This window comes from Triticum aestivum, chromosome 1D (genome assembly GCF_018294505.1).
Source record: "Triticum aestivum cultivar Chinese Spring chromosome 1D, IWGSC CS RefSeq v2.1, whole genome shotgun sequence".
NCBI classification, from domain to species: domain Eukaryota; kingdom Viridiplantae; phylum Streptophyta; class Magnoliopsida; order Poales; family Poaceae; genus Triticum; species Triticum aestivum.
In genome coordinates, this window is record NC_057796.1 from 199,554,221 (window position 1) to 199,572,293 (window position 18,073).

An 18,073-nucleotide genomic window follows, 5' to 3' on the forward strand; every position below is an offset into this window, starting at 1 on the left:
CTGAAAGAGCAAAGAAACAAAAATTAGCAAAATCAAATTGTAGGATAAATGACAGAGTACAAGAGATTAGTAAACATACAGTAGGATTACACAAATTCGCATTGTCCAGAATAACCCATTCACCGCGTTCAATGGCCCTGATCAAGTCTCCAGCGACCCATTCAAATTTAACTGGTTGGTGTAGAGCTTCTTTCTGCTGCAAGCTGTAGATGGACTTCAGTGTTTTACTCAAATCATCTTTGGTCAGTGATATAGGCAAGTCAAGCAATTCCAGGTCACTCTTCATCTGCTCAACTATGTCTATGACCAAGCTCAATGGTGGCAAAGATGCATTCCTGCCCATCTCAATAAATGTGGAAGTGTCGATTGAAGAATATTTTTTCGCAACCACAAATTTAAACCATTTCTCAAACAAACCCTTTCTGACCATAATCAAATCCTTCTTCCAACGTATATCCATACTCAAGCTGAAATATTCATTAACATAACGCTCAACTTGTGATATGACCTCTTTGTAGTGTCTGAAGAAGTTATACTGTTCAAAGCACCCCAGCAATTCTGACACATCAGTTGCAGATGACAAATTCAACTCATTCACTGTATTGCCAGACAGCTGAGCAAGCAAGCGGATTAACGAGGTTTTCCCAGATGAGTGTTGTCCGACAAGAATGCACAACCAACCTTGATGGATACAGTGGATAGCAGCTTCAAGACTATGAAGAATACCAGGAAGTATGTTTAGTTGGTTAATCTGAACTGCGTATGACCGGGAATTATTTCTTCTAATAGACGCATTTCCAACAACTAAGCAATGCGCATTGACATAAAGCATTTTCGACTGATGAATGCTGGGCTTTATCTGAAAGACTTCTTCAAAAAGCTTGAGAACTTCATTGCGGTCAACCGCAGTTCGCATTCGTTGAAGATATACAGTATTTAGAAAGCAGTCATTCTTTGAAGTATCTGGTGAATCTGCTATCATCTGACAAGACCTCATAATATCACGTAGATTAAATTCCCAAGGAGAACCCTCTTGGCCATATTTCCTGTGTATCATGGTATCTGTGAAGAGCCTATTGTTAAAGCAAATCAGGTTTCTGAGCAGATCATCACTGAGTAATGGATATTCTGATTTACAAATGGAAAAATAATCGTCTTCTTTTAATTCATCAACATAAACCTTGGTGAAGCGGTTCAAGAAAGACTTGGGGAGGCCTTTCCGTCCACCACCCTGTGATGAAGGATTCTGGCACGCAAAGACACGAAAGGACTGTGGACATTTGTAGGTCTGGCCAAGCTCGGGTATATAGACCTCTGCACGGTGGTCTAGAATGGCATTAAGACCCTCTAGGACAGATTGGGGAGCCAGATTGAGTTCATCCAACAGAACCCAACTTCCGTTCTTTAAAGCCTGAAGAAGAATACCATCCGACCAGGCAAATTCTATTCCATTCTCCCCTTCAAGTGGTAAGTCCGAACCTAAAAGATCCATCATATCTGTCTGCTCAGATAGGTTTATTCGCACGACATTGTGACCAGAAAATCCAGCTAATGACATAATTAAGCTTGTTTTACCAACTCCAGGACTACCTTCTAACAAAAGAGGTTTGGGCAGTTGCATGCCACGCAATACTCTCAAAACATTCTTGCTGGTAGTGGGTGCCGTGAATAAAAATCCCTGCTGCTTACAAGCAAAATGACCTTTAGTGATATAGAATGGTGCAATGCCAAAATCATCTGGATGATTACAATCAATATCAGTTTTTGTTATATCATCACCCCAGCCATAGTTCTTTAGATCATTCAAGCGTGAATTTAAGGGTTTCCCCTCAACCTTCTGCAGCTCTTCTAAAATAAAGGACATGCATGTTCTTCTCAACTCAGTAGCCTCCGATTTAGCAAGATTCATTCCCAATGTGAGCCCATCAAGTAGTACAAGGAACAGACCATGTATTAAAGCTTGTTGTGATCCAAGTTTCATCTCTGTCAAATTGATAAACGAAATCCAGGATAACAGATCGCGTATGGTGAGCATTCTTCCAGTGTGCAGGTGGTTGAACCACTTCAAGAAATTAACGATACAATCTCCAAAGCAAGAGAGTTCAGCTTTGCTGAACCTCTCTACAGCTATGCTCTTGAGTTCATCAACATCTGTAACAGCTGGAACCCACAATTCTGTGAATCGGTTTCTTAGTGCTGGAGAAAGCTCTTTTTTTCCATAGTCGCCACCTGGATTCATTGTTGCAAGGATAAAGAAATTTGGATGTGCTACAATCTTCTCTAGCACAGAACCACCTTGCTCGGCCAGTGACTACAAAAATAATAAAGAAGACACAAATGCACAATCATAATTAATAAAACTGAATTTCAAAAGAGAATAGTTGATTGTTCAACACGCCTTTGGAATCAAAGACAACAATTGCATGATTGGATAAGCAGGGGTAAGCATGAGAGAACTATTAAGAGGAACTATAAAGGCACAGAATAGTGTAGAGTTACATGAATCTTAGGGGATAGGTCAGGTCAGGGCTATGAAAGGAACTGTCTTTTATGAGAACAAGGAACAAGGTCAGGTCAGGGCTATGAATCTTAGGGGATAGGTCAGGCCAGGGCTATGAAAAGAACCACCTTGCACTGTATTTGCTATCTCTAAACCCCTCTCTCATCCAAATATATGTACATCCCTTCTAAAACCCAATCCTCTTCAAGCCATGTCATCGAACCATCCCCGCAAAAAAATGTTTGTAGTTAGTAACAAGATAAGATCTGCCTTTCCATCATGATAAGAGAAATCGATAAAGAATTTTAATGAAGACATGTGCCTAGGTTTATAGCTTAAAAACTATACGTTACATGAATGGATGAAAACCTAAAATTTTACCAGATTGCTAAGGATTTACTGTAACTAGATTCCACAGCAAAGCATGGCAATGCAAAGCTGGCTCAAACACCTCTACACCAGGAAACTGAACTTAACAATATCAGCAGTGTAAATGCACAAATACTCCCTCCATCCCATATTAATACTCCCTCCGTCCCATAATATGGGATGGAGAGAGTAACATTTAGAGTAAAATGTATATGTGTCATCTAAAAATTGTGTTATTTAGGCCCTATAGTTTGCAGGTTTATCATCTATTAGGTGCCCAAATTTGCAAGGTTGTATCACTTAGGTCCATAAGCTTTCGAGTTGATCCATTAGGCCCCTAAATTTGCAATTTCAGCTCCTTTTTTATTAACCTAATTATCCATGAGTTGCTACTTTAGTAAGAAAAGCAGGCAATTCCAGCATAAAGAAGCAAACTGAAGAAAGCATACCAATTTTCTTTCAGGTTCCAGAACACTGTTCAGCCGTTCAAGTACACTGTCGTCAGCCAAAGAAACTTCGTCAATAAGGAAAAGATCTCCGCTCTTCATTGCTTGCACAAGTGGCCCATCCTGCCAAAGAAAAATTGCCTTCGACTTCTGATGAAGATGCATCAATTTCAACTTAATTTGCTCCATGTCATCAATATCTTGAGGTGGCACCTCCGGAAACAGTTCCTTTTCTTTTCTGTATCTATCAAGTATTTCATTCATACGATTCACGACGCTAATGGCTCCAGATATATCAGATGGAAATAGCTGTGAACAATAGAGAATCAGTTACCTAATTTGAGAAGTGTACAATCTGCTGTTGAAATACCACATGTTAAAAACAAAGAACATACCACATCTCCAGCAACATGAATGAAAATTTTCATTCCCTTCAATGTTGAAATAAGATGCTTGTACTCCAACGCTATTGTTGACCTATCACGCACAGGAGAAAATCCCTGCAAGTAACAGCATTATGCTAGTGAACCAAATATCTGAAGCACAGCAACAGCAAATAACAACTCATGGTAAAAACTTGAGAGACAACAAAACCTACCCCGATGAAGTCTGATGTCTCAGTATATTGGTGGCAGTTCAAAATGTGTAACTTCACTCCAAGAACAGCACTCAAGACCTGGCATACTGTTGTTTTCCCCCCACCAGTTTCACCAACAAGGAGGACAGGTTCCCGTGACCTGTAACAACGCTCAATGAGGAAGAATAACCTCCACATACTTTTCGTCCAAGTGATACTGCAAAGCTCAAAAAGATATTGCATTAGATGAGGAGAAGGCAAAAACACATGCTGTAGCCTAAAGTAAATGAGAACTCACTGTCCAAAGCTTTCTTGTACTCTTTGTCTTATAGCATGAGAAGATAAGCTCTCCCCGTAGATGCTTTCCTGCAAAGAAAAAAACACTCAATTAGACAACTGGCTCAAAGGCCATGCAGCAATCATCAAACAAGTATCAAAATACAGAAAAGCATAAATATGCCATGCAGAAACTCTACTTAATATTTTTTTGCATTAATAAATAACATAACAGGGAAAGGTCACTGCAGAGCAAACAATGTCAAAAGAACAAAGAAGTATTTTCTAGAATGGGAATCCTCGCCCATCAAATAGCATCCGTCCTCTAGTAGAGTATGTCAGCATATAGTTTCCAATGTATTGCAAAATTTCATACATGTACATCAACTACAAATCGACACCTTCTAGTACCTCGCATTTAGAAAAACAGTCCAGTTCATTTTTACATTGAATACCTGCTAAGCAGCATCCACGCATTTTCAGAAATTTAAATCATGTTATTTTAGTATCAAGTGCCATATAACATGATATCAGTGCAACATTATGATTTATCCACAAGTGTTTTTAAAAAAGTGGACTTTCATCTACCATGACATCGAATAGAAGAAAGAAAGTTAATGAATAGTTAGCCATACGCCATAGAAAGATTCAACTTACCAAGTTATATAGATCAGGGATGTTGAGTTTAACACGTAGGTGACGTTCCAATGCTTCTTGAACAACTATTTTCTCATTGTCGTCCCTCAATCTCTCTGCAAGAAGTAAATACCCATCCTTAGCCAGATCCTCGTATGACTTCCCCTCGAATGTTCGGTACCGATTGGCCCAACGGAATAAATCTCTTGGTGTAATGAAACCATGTCTGCCGGCAAACACTCTACTGTTTTGTCTATGCATTTGCAGATCTTTCATAACTTGAACCATTTTTGTGGCATAACTGCGAGCAACTATACAGCGCTGCTCCAAAATTGTGATTAGCTCATCTTCCGGGATTTCATCAACATTCACTTCAATGAAACGGTTGCGGAATGCCCTAGACAGCATTTTACGTCCCCCATAGAGCACAGGTGGATTTTGAGTAGCAAAAAGCATAAAGTTAGGATGAGCAGGAATAGTCTCTTGAAGCTCTGGAACAAACAGCTCCCTGTTGTCATCTAACAGCCGATTCAAAGCTTCCAAAACATCAGAAGGTGCAAGATTTAGCTCATCCAACACAATCCAGTGCCCCTCACGTACAGCCTTCACCAAAGCACCCTCCTGAAACTGAAGCTTCCCGTGACTGTCCGGGACATACGTACCAAGATATTCTTGAAGATCAGTATGCTCATGGTTGTTTATGCGGACAAATTCATGGCCAGTTTTTGCAGCAAGATACCTCACTAAGCTAGTTTTGCCACTTGATGTTGGACCTTGCAGGAGAACAGGATATCTTTTAATGTAAACAGCTCGGGCAAGGTTGACAATGTGCTCAGTAACACTGCTGGTTAACACATAGCTGGACAAAAATTCATCTGATTCGGAATCATTTAGTTGCTTAGGCTTTTCAACAAAGTAGTCAGCAAAAGAAATGCTTGGTGGCACTCTTCCATTCAACAAAAGAGATACTATTATGTTCTTAATGATTTTTGCACTAGGGACATCCAGCATTGTAAGAAAGAACATACAGAAGCCATCATAAAGAGCTTTCCTGAAGCCAAAAGATTTCTCTGCAATTTTTACATAACCTAATGCACGAGAAAGAGATCTCAGAGTAAATTGGGGCTTCTGATTGGCTCCATCCTGCAGCTTCTCCTCAGATTCCTTTTTCGCCGCCTTATAGAAACAAACAATGCTATCTATAACTCCTTTAGCAGTATGCAGGCCATCCAAATATTTACTGGCAAAAAGACGGAGATCATCATCATCCATGAGATCATCAACAAAGCATTCTGTAAATCTGCTCCTAAAAGCATATGGCAACTCTCTTTTCCCAGCATCCGTTGCCGGATTCATGCAAGCAAACATACGAAAGCGAGGATGACGTTCAATATAATCCACATCACCCCTTTCAGCAAGGCACAGCGTGCCCTTCTCTCCATCCAGTACAGCACCAATTCTCTGAAGAGTCTCTGGAGGTGCAAGGTTGACCTCATCAAGCAAAATCCAATGGCCATTTCTTAAAGCTGAAACAAAAGCACCCTCTGCAAACTGAAATGACATGCCACTTGCTGAACCAAGTTGACTATGGGCAACATTTAGCCTGGAAAAAAGGGAGTCCCATTCACCCAAAGACCTTTTTCTCTTCTTGCCTTCAAGTAGCTTATGAGCATTCTTAGCACACTTCGCCAACGAATTTAATAATTTTACCCAATTCTTCTCCATTACGTATACATCAAAATAATGTAAAAGATCTTCATTCGCCTGAACAACCAAACAATTCAATTAATAAATCAAAGTAGATGATCTCTATGGCTTGCATGGTGTATGCAAATCTTAGGCTTATGAACAAGATAATCTTGGTCAATAATGCAACTTATCGTTCACTTCACCCTCAAGCTTAAGCCAAACTTGCAATAAACCACGAGCCACAAAAAGAAAGTTTATATGACTTAAGCTGAACAAAATAACATTTTTAAGATTTGTCTTGTAAGCGCATCTTAAACTTATGATCTATTACAAATAAGATCCCAAGCTAACTGTAAGCTATATTGAGCAGGTTAGTACGGGGCAAAACCATAAGAAGCCAACAATGGCCGCACCTCTTTAGAAAAACTTTGACAAAATAGATCCTTGAACTCCATATAAAGAGGAAAGCATATTGACCGAGCATCTGTAGGCTTAAATCCACCGAGGAGATCAGATATATCACTTTGCTGGCTTAAGTTCTGAAAGATGTCAAGACAAGATATTAGTATATTGCAAATCTCAAAAATTGTGCGACCCCGCTAGATCATATAAATTACTCCCTCCGTTCCTAAATATTTGTCTTTCTAGAGATTTCAACAAGTGCCTACATACGGAGCAAAATGAGTGAATCTACACTCTAAAATATGTCTATATACATCCGTATGTGGTAGTCCATTTGAAATCTCTAAAAAGACAAATATTTAGGAACGGAGGGAGTACAAAAGAGAAACAAATTTTGGACTTTTTATGCCATGGCAAAAATGGAAATACAGATTTTATGCCACTAGCTGATAATCTTCTGTCCTTTCAAATATTTGTAAACAGTAACACTGACACATGCTGAATGGTGTAGAGGTGCTTTAGGAGATTATATCCTTTCCACAATATTAAAACTTTTGCACCCGCATAAGCAGATACAATCAATTTCTGGGTAACAAATTTGATAATCAATGGATTTGCAATGGTAAACAAGTTATGCTTTCAACACAAGGTAATTTGTTACTGTTTGTCCGTACCACTACAGTCAAAGATTGTTTGAGCCAGGAAGCAAGATTTTGCACGAGAGTGGTCTTCCCCGTGCCGGTTTCGCCAACAAGAAGAACAGGCTCATTGAACTTTATTGAACATGCAACCCTCTCAAGAACATCTAGTGCGCTGCGAATATCAGCAAAAGGCCCCTTCTGAATTAATGCCTGCATAGTTTTTAAACCCAGAGTGAGCAAACAAACAGAAGCTTACAAAATAATACCTCTGTAGTGACCTAAAACGTCTTATAAAAGTTTACAGAGGGAGAATGTACTAAAGAAAGGAATAGTAATTACTGGTTTGTCGCTGCATTGCAGAGTAACTCTGCCAACTTGCAAGTCGGTGTGCCGAGCCTGTGTTTTAGGAACTATTAATTTTGTCAAAACCAAATAAACAAAACATGTGTTATAGATAAGAAATTGCTACACATGCCTGAATAATGGGCTTGTCGGTAGGATGCATGGTTTCTGCCTGATGAAATAAACCCAATATTCTAGCAATTTCTCTTGCTACATATTGCCTTTTATCCGGAGATGATAAGGAAGCAGCAAAAATATCAGCAGCCTGGATTTAGGAAAGACAAAGGTTACTAAGAGCCTGGAAAGCTCATGGTATCCCCATGGGAAGTTGTTTCTTATGAATCACTGGTTCCCACTAGGAAAATGGCATGGCAACATGAGTGCATATCAAAAAAAATCATGTTTCCTTCCATGTACTTTATGTAGGTGCCTTTTCACAGGCAGCAGTACTGTTCTACATTATACAGCATAACCATACTGCAAGTCCATTAACACTATATCCTTAAATAAAAATACTGTAGACAAAGTTTAGCTGCCAACAATTGGCCTTGTATTATGGGATTGGAATTCAACTCCAAGAATAGTAGTGTTTTGGAGTATTGCATCCAAAGTGATCGTAAAGTACATGCCTGATGATGAAAAATTATACAATGGTTCAGTTCTCAAAGTGTTGTTACATTCATTAAAGCAGAATAATCAAATAGTCATTTTGTCTTCTCAATGCACGCATTCGAATACTCATAAACAAAAATACTTTCAATCATGTCCAAGATGCAAGTTGAACAAGCTGGTTTTCATCACATTAATTCTAGTTATAATGGTATGGGAGTATAGATAGGGCAAACCAAAACATGTTTAAAAGTGACAAATCTAGATTATGAAGTCACAACATTTGACTGCAGGCTTCCCACAATGACAAGGGCCGGTAGCCACAGGTAGAATGTCAAAATACATATTAGAAGGAAGAGAAAACAAAAACCTCATAATAGATGAATTGGTAACCACTAGATGCAAGTCCCAGACCCTCAAAGTTGAGATCAACTCCAACTATTCTCTTACACCATTTGAGCAGGTCCCTAACAAATGAAGATTGTAAGGATTGTTCTCATCGAATGTTAAAATAAGAAATACACCGTAACAGCAAGAATTATGCACCTTAATGAGAATCTGTGTAGAATGCCATCAGAAAAACCTCCAGCTAAGTTGAGCCCACCAAACTGGTAAGATACCAGAGAATTGACCTTCTCAAAGGTATCTACAAGGAGATATGTTAGTTACACAATTCACAACAACAACAAAAACGACAATATAATTCTATCTACCTATGAGTTTAGAGGAGATAGTATCCAAGCTTGGGTAGCATCCATTAACTATATTAACCATGTCTTCACGGTTAGGTTCTCCCAGCATCACTTTTCTCCACAGGCCACTATAGGTTAACCTCCCTGATTGAAAAGATTCAAACAATGAATGATTGTCAGATTATCACAGGTCACTACTTTGCTCATTGAAGATGAGAAGTTGTGGGGTTGTAAAAATGTACAACTATCACTCTGTGGTTGAATAGTTTGTATCATGACTCTGGTTTTATGTAATTTTCAAGTACACACCTATGAGCACAAATGTTCTGTGGTGCATAGTAAAGCAAGATGTAACATATTATGCAGTATTTTAATCAAATGGACAAACCTTCCAGGGCATGTGAAAAATCATGCTTTGAGGTGGTGACAGTAGCAAATAAACGGAAACCATCGGCAACTTCAACTGCCTGCGTTAGAAATTAAAAATCCGCAACTGGTAAGCACCACCAGGCAAGTGGCATTTATCAAAATGTACACATATTCGGTACTTTTAACAACAGAAATAATACACCTCTTGCAGTCGCATTGTAGTTATAATTATGTTAAACAATTAAAAGAAAAAGGCAATTTCACCTCCGCATGCCCAATTGAGAAGGAGCTTGAACCTTCCAATAAGGGTAGTAAGATTGACTGCACATCAGTGGGTGCCTTGTCGATGTCTTCAAACACAATCCAAAACCCTTTGACAATGGCCTGACCCATAAGATGGTAAAGATAAATATATGAGAACAATCCCCCAGAAATATATATAGGGTCTGACCAAATCAAGGTGCCAAGGCACCGGTGCCCCAGATAATTTACCTATATACACATACATACATAGATACATAGATACATACATAGATACATACAGAGTCGAGAGAGAGAGAGAGAGAGAGAGAGAGAGAGTGAGAGAGAGAGAGAGAGTGAGAGAGAGAGAGAGAGAGCAATGCTCCTGTACAGACCTGTGTGAGAGAACCAGGAGCCCACTTGAATTCACCAGGTTTTTCAGTGCAAACGTAACTCCCAACTAATGTCCGGCCATCCATTTGCTCGTCCATGTGGATAAAAAGTACTGCAAACATAATTGGCAATAAGCACTTAGTAAAAATATGCACTGGAATTACCAGTATCAGGGATGACATGATTAGTTGAGTCCCAAAAGTGTCGAGAAGATATAGTTTTCAATGGACAAAATTACAATGAAAGAACACTTTCATTCAAACTTACTATGACAAGTGCAGACCATGGGTTTGGCTTAACTCAAGTACTCGATGATAAAACAGGGAGTTCACCTCTCTTGCTGGAACACAACATTCCTATGCAGCTATTTTCATGATATAAATATCTAACGAACCTCTATTTCCCCTTTCTGATTGTCAAGTGCAAGTGTCAACACATTAACAGTGAAATAGATTGTGTTGTATACAAAACTGAATACTGGCTGTACATGCTTTTCTGGAATAAAAAGGCCAACATGTATATTAACAAATTTCAAGTCAGAAATTAGCAGACAATAGAATGTTTTACCGGTGAGTATACAACAGTTTCCATGGTATACTCCCTACAGGTGAGTATGCAACAGTTTCCATGTGCACTCTCTTTTATACATATATAAGTACATAATCCTATAGAAAAATCAATTGGGCAGAACCTTCAGGGTAGTTTTGAACTTGCGTAAAACCTTCTAGCAGATTTCTAAACGTTATACCAGTTGCAGGATACAGATATATACCTCGATTCCCGCGATTCTGTGCCAACTCATTAATGAGTGCGGTTTTCCCCGCTCCAACAGGACCATAGAGAAGTACAGGCCACCTCTGGCTAACTGCCATCAGAGCTACCTCATGACTCTTGCGCATAGTGGCTGTGAGCACAAACGGACTAACAGAGAAAAACAACTTAGAAATTGTATAAGCAAGATGAATCTAGCAAGCCATAGAGCAATTGGAGTTAGGTGAAATGCTCATACCATATGTTACATCCAATGTTATATTCCTTTCCCGTTGTAACCTCTGACCAATCCAACAAAGTATCAGCCAAAGAAGTTAAATCAATGTTAGAATTGCCTTCCTCAGTCTGCAGATACAAAGAGGCTTTCTCTAACGAAGTGTCCGTGCAAAACTCCTTCCATCTACAAGATCAATAAGTGTACCATTGAGACATGGAAGTCGACATCAAGAGAAAACAATATTAAAACACAGTGTGAAAAGGAACCTCAGTAAACATGTAAATGCATCATCCGCCCCAAGACCAAAACTTGCATTGCCCATATCACTTGCTTTAAAAACCACCACGAGTATTTGTATTGCACACCATCTTAAATCCAATACAACACTATGAAGTGAGTCGTCCACTAGCCTATAATCAGTTGTACCATTTACAAGGTCCAAAAAGCAAGACCAGTCCCATTGTTCACAAAATACCCTGGGTTCCAATTCTAGAAACCGGTATGATACTTGGGTGGCATCAAGGAACAGATGTAATCCCTGAAAGCAAATAACAATAATCATGTCACCGCACTGATAAAAATGGTTTATTAGTATGAACTCTGCGGAAGACGCACCTAGAGAAAAAGGCTAGTAGTGCCACATGCAAAAAAAAATATGCAGCACAAAAATCCCATTATGTCTCCACAGAATGTATAAATATTTTAGCAACACTACCTTTCCACTTTTTAAACTCGCATTAACACACTGCATTCATCAAAATAATGTTACTTTGTCACTGATTTAGTACAACTTTGTACTTGTACTAAATCGGGGACAATTAATATGGATCAGAGGGAGTAACATTATGTGAACAAGCAAATAAGTTAACATGGGCTTCAAATTTACCACATGAAAATTAATACCTGAGTAAGCGATGGAACACCTTCACGAAGAAGTCTCTGGAATGGCGGTGGAGAAAACTTGAAATACTTTAATACGCGTCTGCAAAAATAACAGTTTTAGCTAATTATATAACATAGAGCAGCCCATCATCACTTAAATGCCATGATTGCACGAAATCGTTAATGTAACTGTGGAAGATGAAATTTATAATAAGTGAACAGCAGTTATTACAAAATTTATCAAACCAATAAACCAAATACGTCTTGTGAGTTCTAATCCATTAGTTCTCTCTGATGGGCTTATGTGATTTGCTGAGAAGTAGACCACTAAATCACTGCATGCTACTTTTCAATACAATGAATTTATCACTAGTCCTTGGGATGTAAGAAATAACTCTAGCACCAAGTGAAATAATATCACAACATATTCCCTCCTTTTTGGTTTGTTAAGGCACACGTGTATTCCTAGATCATTTTGATCAACCAAATGTGAGTTATATGCCACCGAAAGTATACTATTAGAAACGTCTTTCATATACAAATTCAATGGTACTGTTTTGTACAGTATAATACTCCCTCCATCCCATTATATAAGAGCGTTTTTGACACAAATGTAGTGTCAAAAACGCTCTTATATTATGGGACGGAGGGAGTACATATTTCAGTAGTAAAATTGATGATCCAAGAATATGCAAGCGCCTTGTAAACTGTAAGTCCTGCCTGAAAATTACAATACATGTGTAAGCATTCTTGAATTCTTGATCCTATCTGAGACTAGTGGACTGTAGCTTTACAGATTTGTCAAGATAAAATAACTAATAAAGCCTGCCATAAAGTTTTTCTGTGTGACGTGGACTTGCTATATGTAATTCCAAGATTTAAGTGAACCATTAAATACCTACCCAGAGAGACTGTCAAATGCAGGAACTATTGTCCATACTCACTATATACAGGCATGGACGGTACACGTGGTATTGCCTCAATTCTGACCAGAGGAGATTTAGAGGACATTTTGATCATATTTTGCTAAGTATATATGTGGAAGAAATGGAATTTCATGAAGACCTCTGTCCATGTCACTTTCCAAGCTAAACGGCTAATGGCAGGATGGGGCAACAGCACTGAATGAAGTTTAACTAGCCAAACATAGACAGCAGATCCACCGGAAATCATTTAGGGTAAATTCCGCATGCAAATTATTGAATCATACATAAATCTATGTTAATTGTTGTGAATACCAAGGGTCGTTGCTAAAGGAAATAACCAGGACACAGAGACAGTGACACAAAAGGAAGCAGCAAATTTTCACGCACATTCAACTCTGAGGACAGCATGGACATACCATACACAATGATCCTGGTCAAGCAAAAATTGTCCAACTGGCAGATCAAAATGACCGCATCGTTATTGTTAGCTAAGACCTGAGGTTAGATGCATTAATTATTTTGATAACATTGCATTGGTTATTGGAGATAACTAAGAGAGGACTTGTCCTGTTACAATTAAGAAAATTAGATGAATTAGTCTAGACCGCCTCTCCTTGATTTAGTTCCTCTTTACCTCAGCAAGAACCATCTGCCACCCTCTTCAAAGGGTCATTCTTCCTTCAAACCAGTGCCGCCAACCTCTTTTTTCTACATTATTTCCTCATTAATGTAGTAGCATACGACATAAAGGTAGCTATTTTTGTTTTCCCTATATAAATGCAAGAGATACCACTAATATAATTTATCAAACTGCGAAAATCTACAAATTGATTTCCATTGCCCTTCAGTGTTTAGCAGTTGCCTTTTAACAGGATTGTAGATAGCCTCAGCAAATGGCATATCACTACACATACTTTCTAAGTGTCAATGCAGAACTTTGTGTGACGCAACCCCTAGCTTTTCTGATAACTGTAAAGTCAAATGTAATGCAACGCTCTCCAGGAACATGGGAGGTCAATGGGTTCGTGTGTGTTAAAATAGACCTGGTCCCAGAGTACACGATATGGGATATTATACCACAAAATATAAACCAATACAGAATCTAACTCAAATGAACGCAACACTGAAGAAAATTTGATACAGAGCCTGACTCAGATGAACTCAAAAGTCAAAACTGAAAACGATTTGTCAGATTCCACACATCGTCAAAAGTCTACAGAGAAGACGTTTATACTGAGTACAAAGCATTGAAAGTTAAACCTTCTGTGTGACTCGACCCATTAAACGAATGCAAACATTTCTAGTGGCATGGAAATTTTGGTGTGTCCATACCTAAAAGAAGGTCAGTGTTGCGGTGACTTGAGTAATAACGAACTAAATGACGAGTCAATTTTTTGTACCGAAATACAGATGTGCAAACAGATAAACGCGTTGATTGTAGCACTCGAAATTTAAATTCCATTGAATCATGCGAGAGTGGCGTGGGAAACGACAGCCAGTTTACCGAATCAAGTGGGGGGCAAGGTCGAGGGCCCGGGAGAGCGCGAGGCACGCGAGCTCGTGCAGCCGCAAGCCCCTTCCCCTCGAGAGGTAGAACTCAACGACGCGGGCATCCCCCTCCCCGACCTCCTCCTCCTGGCTGGCGACACTGTCGACGAGGAGGGCGGGCGCTGCGGTGCGGAGGAGCTCAGAGGCGTGGTCGACGAGTGCGGGCGCGAGTGGGCGGAAGCAGCCGATGATGGGGACGGTGTAGCGTGGGTGGAGGAGCGGCTCGGCGAGCGCGGCGGCGACGTCGTCCCAGGTAGGTGCGGCGGGCGCAGACGCGAGGGCGAGGAGGCACGGGTCGGCGCCGAGCGCGGGGCAGCGGGCGAGGAGGCGCGAGAGGGCGGCGGAGGTGGAGAAGCTCCGGTCGAGCGACATGTCGGGCGGCAGCGACACCGGCAACGGCGGTTGGGGGAAGGGAAGTCGTCAAGTTCCTGTGGGTGTTGCGTATATATGGGGGCGCTGGGTTTAGGGTTTTAGGTCGAGTCTTGCCGGTGCAGAGGTGGCGCCGTGGCCGTCACGTTCGGCTCGGTTGGGGACCTCATTAGAACTTTTTTTTTTCTCTACTATACTCAACTATTGCTCCCTCTGTTTCAAAATAATTGAAGTCTTAGGATTTTTATAAATTATAAACTTTTTTAAGTTTAATCAAGTCTATAGAAAAATACATATATATAATTATAAATTCAAATACATGCATGTATATAATATGAAAATACATTTCATAATTAATCTAATGAGGTAATTTTTGTTTTGTAGTTGTTGACATATTTTTATATAGACTTGGTTTAGGACAATTCCAGAACTTTAATTTTTTGCCAATTCCAACGCAGAGAATCACATCTGGTGACTTCTAGTAGTGGCCAACACTCTAGCCAGATTGATTTCATCCTCTCGAGAAGAGAAGATAGGCGTGCGTGCCTAGACTGTAAGGTGATACCTGGAGAGAGTGTTGTACCTCAGCATAAGCTGGTGGTTGCTGACTTCCGCTTTCGGATTCGTGTCCAGCGGGATAAGCGTGCCAAAGTCTGTCGAACGAAGTGGTGGAAGCTCAAGGGGGAGGTAGCTCTGGCGTTTAAGGATAGGGTCATTAAGGAGGGCCCTTGGGAGGAAGGAGGGGATGCGGACAGTGTGTGGATGAAGATGGCGACTTGCATTCATAAGGTGGCCTCGGAGGAGTTTGGAGTGTCCGGGGAAAGGAGAAGTGAAGATAAAGATACCTGATGGTGGAATGATGATGTCTCCAGAAAGCGATTAAAGAGAAGAAAGATTGCTTCAGACGCCTATACCTGCATAGGAGTGCAGACAACATAGAGAAGTACAAGATGGCAAAGAAGGCCGCAAAGCGAGCTGTCAGTGAAGCAAGAGGTCGGGCATATGAGGACCTATACCAACGGTTAGGCACGAAGGAAGGCGAAAGGGACATCTATAAGATGGCCAAGATCCGAGAGGGGAAGACGAGGGATATTGGTCAAGTCAAATGCATCAAGGACGGAGGAGGCCAACTCTTGGTGAAGGACGAGGAGATTAAGCATAGATGGCGGGAGTACTTCGACAAGCTGTTCAATGGGGAGAATGAGAGTTCTACCATTGAACTGGACGACTCCTTTGATGATACTAGCATGTGTTTTATGCGGAGAATCCAGGAGTCTGAGGTCAAGGAGGCTTTAAAAAGGATGAAAGGAGGCAAGGCGATAGGCCCTGATTGTATCCCCACTGAGGTATGGGAAGTCCTCAGGGACATAGCAATAGTATGGCTAACCAAGCTTTTCAACCTCATTTTTTGGGCAAACAAGATGCCATAAGAATGGAGAAGGAGTATATTAAGTGAAGGGGCATCTTCGATGATGAGCTCTTGTCCTTCAAAATGAATTCCAATGCTTACAAGGTGGCGACTTTATTTTGAGACAAGGGATATTGATTCCTTTTCTAAAAACAAGCACCAAACGCTCCAGTGCAGGGCAGCTGCAGTGGATGATGCTGTGCAGTGAGGCCACCGATAGATCAACCAACAAGCGCAAGTTTTTTTAGCAGTGGGAGTCGAAGCATTTGTACCAGATTGTCTGCTAGATGGCATCGGGGCAAGGTGGCGGTGTGGAGAGAGGAGGAAAACCATGAGATGGCCATCGGTGGTGAGGGCACATATGCAGCTCTTGGTGGTAACCTATTACTGTAGTAATGTTAGAACTCAAGCTGCTGGAGTTTATCGAATTGACGGGATGTCAGCCAGGTGGCCACCATGGAGGGTATGTCCAGGATGTAGCATGTCGGGATGCAGATGCGTTGAACGGAGCCTTGGTGGGAGGAGATGATGGCTCCGGGAAGTTCAGAATCATCATCGACAGATAGCTGACGATAGTCGAGATTAAGAGGCGCAGCGCGCCACTAAGTGCGCCACCGAGATGCGAGGACTTGTGTGCGGCATCCATCCTTGATGGGGAGAAGGGAGATGATCTCTCCAAGAATGGCGTCCGGGAGATCGCTGATGCGGACCGCCGGAGATTCTACTGGTTCCTGAGGTTCAGGGGGCAGGGCGTGGCCGCTTCTGGCCGTGCAGCTGGGTCCAAGATCTACATCCGGTGGTGGCGCTGGCCGGAGCCTCATCTGTGTACACACCAATCTAAAAGAAAAAATGGCAGAAACATACATGTAGGACATTCAAAATCAATTCTCAAGATCTGGAAGAAAAAAAGGAACAACCATATATGTAGGACGTTCAAATTCAATTCTCAAGATCTGGCCATGAATTATTAGCACGCACGCTAACCCTAATCGAATTATTAGCAAAAATCATTTGTATAGAACAAACAATTAATCACTAACCCTATACGGATACCATTCAAACAATCAATACACTATGTGCATCTAACAGATCTTAATTACTCTGATTTCATGGACTAAGAGAACATAACCATAGGATTTTGTATTCCAAGAAAATTAGAGAGGGGGGTAACTAGAGAAAACACATGATATGCTTGCCGCACAAATGGGTATATAGATGACTAACCGGTTTTCCGTCGGAGTCGCAGTCGTTGCCGGGTTGCTGTTGACCTCCTGCTGGGGGGGGCACGACGGCACTGACGAAGTCAAGGCCGTGCTGCTGCCCGCGCGAGACCTCGTTGGCGGCGACGGCAACCTCTGTGCCCAGCTTCACGCGTTACGCGGGTGCTTCACCAGCCCCGGCGTCGCCACTCCCTCTGATGGTGCGCTTCAGAGGCATCCTCATACACTCCAGAGTCCAGAGACGTTGTTGACCACTGTGGACCGGGGGTGCGGCCGCCTATTATGGTCGGCGGCTCGGGCACACAATTAATACAGACCAGTGGGAGCGAGATAGGTGGCGGTCAAAGGCTGTCTCGCCTCCCGGCGAGCCTGCGCGGCGGAGTTCTGGCATTCCTACCATCATTTCACACAACTACTCGCACGCCTCCCGGTGACACTGCGCAGCGAAAATGCCTCGTGTCAATTCACACACATGCATGCACTAAAAAAAGAAACATCCTTGACATTTTGGGCCGAACAAAAAAAAATTATGTCATGCTTATGACACTTCT

General features: G+C 41.2%; 1 protein-coding gene across 2 annotated transcripts in view; it reads right to left on the minus strand.

Annotated features, from left to right (window-relative positions):
- Nucleotides 1-14,952, minus strand: part of LOC123180955 (midasin) — a 32,188-nt gene extending 17,236 nt beyond the window's left edge. For both annotated transcript variants that reach the window (XM_044593156.1, XM_044593155.1), the window contains exons 1-21: nt 14,482-14,952; nt 12,073-12,151; nt 11,436-11,707; nt 11,191-11,352; nt 10,954-11,102; nt 10,184-10,293; nt 9,813-9,932; nt 9,568-9,646; nt 9,201-9,323; nt 9,034-9,133; nt 8,858-8,954; nt 8,012-8,143; nt 7,876-7,932; nt 7,570-7,746; nt 6,907-7,032; nt 4,826-6,568; nt 4,191-4,258; nt 3,914-4,109; nt 3,711-3,815; nt 3,319-3,624; nt 80-2,311 (exon numbers count right to left, since the gene is read on the minus strand). In XM_044593156.1, coding sequence (XP_044449091.1) covers nt 80-2,311; nt 3,319-3,624; nt 3,711-3,815; nt 3,914-4,109; nt 4,191-4,258; nt 4,826-6,568; nt 6,907-7,032; nt 7,570-7,746; nt 7,876-7,932; nt 8,012-8,143; nt 8,858-8,954; nt 9,034-9,133; nt 9,201-9,323; nt 9,568-9,646; nt 9,813-9,932; nt 10,184-10,293; nt 10,954-11,102; nt 11,191-11,352; nt 11,436-11,707; nt 12,073-12,151; nt 14,482-14,897 — 6,849 coding nt within the window. In that variant the 5' untranslated portion in view covers nt 14,898-14,952. The remainder of the gene's footprint in view (nt 1-79; nt 2,312-3,318; nt 3,625-3,710; nt 3,816-3,913; nt 4,110-4,190; nt 4,259-4,825; nt 6,569-6,906; nt 7,033-7,569; nt 7,747-7,875; nt 7,933-8,011; nt 8,144-8,857; nt 8,955-9,033; nt 9,134-9,200; nt 9,324-9,567; nt 9,647-9,812; nt 9,933-10,183; nt 10,294-10,953; nt 11,103-11,190; nt 11,353-11,435; nt 11,708-12,072; nt 12,152-14,481) is intronic.
- Nucleotides 14,953-18,073: the final 3,121 nt, after the last annotated feature.